Genomic DNA, 1,505 nt, shown 5'->3' on the forward strand with positions numbered 1-1,505 from the left:
GCTCTCGTTGTAGTCTTATGGTTATGGTTAAATAGGTCCCGGGTTCGAATCCGGACAGCAACGGAAAATATTCGTATCTTAAATTTTCTCTTATCACATCCATTCCTGTTCTCTAACCATGTTCTGTCTTCTGCTTTCGTCTACACTTTCTACCTCCACCCCTCACCTCATTTGCCTCTTCCTCTGGGATCCTTTCTAATGCTACTCCTCGGCTCCTTCTTACAGCTGTCTTTCAGCCACAACCGCGATCTTATGGTAGGTAAGATCAACAAATAACATTTTCGGATAAGGGCAAAAAATCTTGGGGGTCCCATGTGCAAGTTGCGCACGCTAAAGATCCCTTGGTGGTCTAAAATCGATAAGAGTAGGTCTCGGTCGCCACCGGGGCAAAATTCAAAATTTCCTACCAACTGAACTTTTCTAATGCGTCATGCGCGCTCACATGACTTTATGCAGTTGCGAGCGCTGTAAAACACCAAAAAAACCAAACAAAAACCAAGAATAAAAACAAACAAACACTGAAGCTTTGGAGGCTATACAGGTGTTAACGAAGTTAGAGGCTCCTTAACGTCGCGCGCAGAACACGACATTGTTTCTATGCTCATGTGGGATAGTTTGTTTTAAAAAGTCAAGTGTGCGTGTGTGTTTGATGGCACTTTGTATCCCTCTCAGGCTGGGTTAGCCCCGACAGCAGGTACAGTCGAAGCAGCGCTCCTCCTTTAATAATTATAATAATAATGATAAATAGCATTTGTATAGCGAATGTCCCCACTTGAAAGCAGGCTCTATGTGCTTTACACTATATTAAAACCCCAGCAGACCATAGAACACTCAGAAACATTCTCAGCTTCCCGGGAAGCATACAGTGCAAGCAGCTGGTTAAACACTCAAACACTAACAAACTGACAAGATCTTTCTCTATCTATAGCTGGGTACCATTTTCACCTGGGTGAAGTGGGGGAAAAATTAGTGTAAAGTGCCTTTCCCAAAGACACAACGTCGGGCCCACGGCTCGAACCCCCGAACCTGCAAACCTCACGATTACGAGTCCGGTAGCCTAACCACTAGGCTTTAATGATCTACACTGTGTTACTTGAGGGCGTAAAACAATAGGTGCGCAATTACTCACCATCAGTTTGTCACTTTCTCTGAACACTTTAGACTTGTTTCTTTTCACCTGTGGTGAGTTTCTCTCCTTCTCTTCGTCACTGTAGCTTCCACTGTCCCGCTCAAGGCTGTCATCAGACGCTAGTTGGTTCTCTGAAAGTGTACGTTTCACATGAATAAGATAGAAGATCAACTATTCTTTAACAGAAATGCAGAGAGTTAGTCGTCAAGGCCTTTTTCGTTTAGGGATGATATTTAGAGGGAGAGAGAGGGTGGGAGAGAGAGGGTGCGAGAGGGAGAGAGATAGAAAGAGAAAGACAGATAGATAGACAGACAGATGGATAGAGAGAGAGAAAGAGAAAGAGAGAGAGGGAGAGAGAGAGAGAGAGAGAGAGAGA

The 1,505-nt window shown here is 44.3% G+C and overlaps 1 protein-coding gene across 1 annotated transcript in view; it reads right to left on the reverse strand.

The window, feature by feature from the left end:
* Positions 1 to 1,505, reverse strand: part of LOC101859471 (phosphoinositide 3-kinase adapter protein 1) — a gene marked incomplete at its 5' end in the record, with an annotated part of 32,613 nt that overhangs the window by 533 nt on the left and 30,575 nt on the right. The window contains 1 exon segment of the mRNA XM_005094859.3: positions 1,130 to 1,260. Coding sequence (XP_005094916.2) covers positions 1,130 to 1,260 — 131 coding nt within the window.

This window comes from Aplysia californica, unplaced genomic scaffold (genome assembly GCF_000002075.1).
Source record: "Aplysia californica isolate F4 #8 unplaced genomic scaffold, AplCal3.0 scaffold00090, whole genome shotgun sequence".
Lineage (NCBI taxonomy): Eukaryota > Metazoa > Mollusca > Gastropoda > Aplysiida > Aplysiidae > Aplysia > Aplysia californica.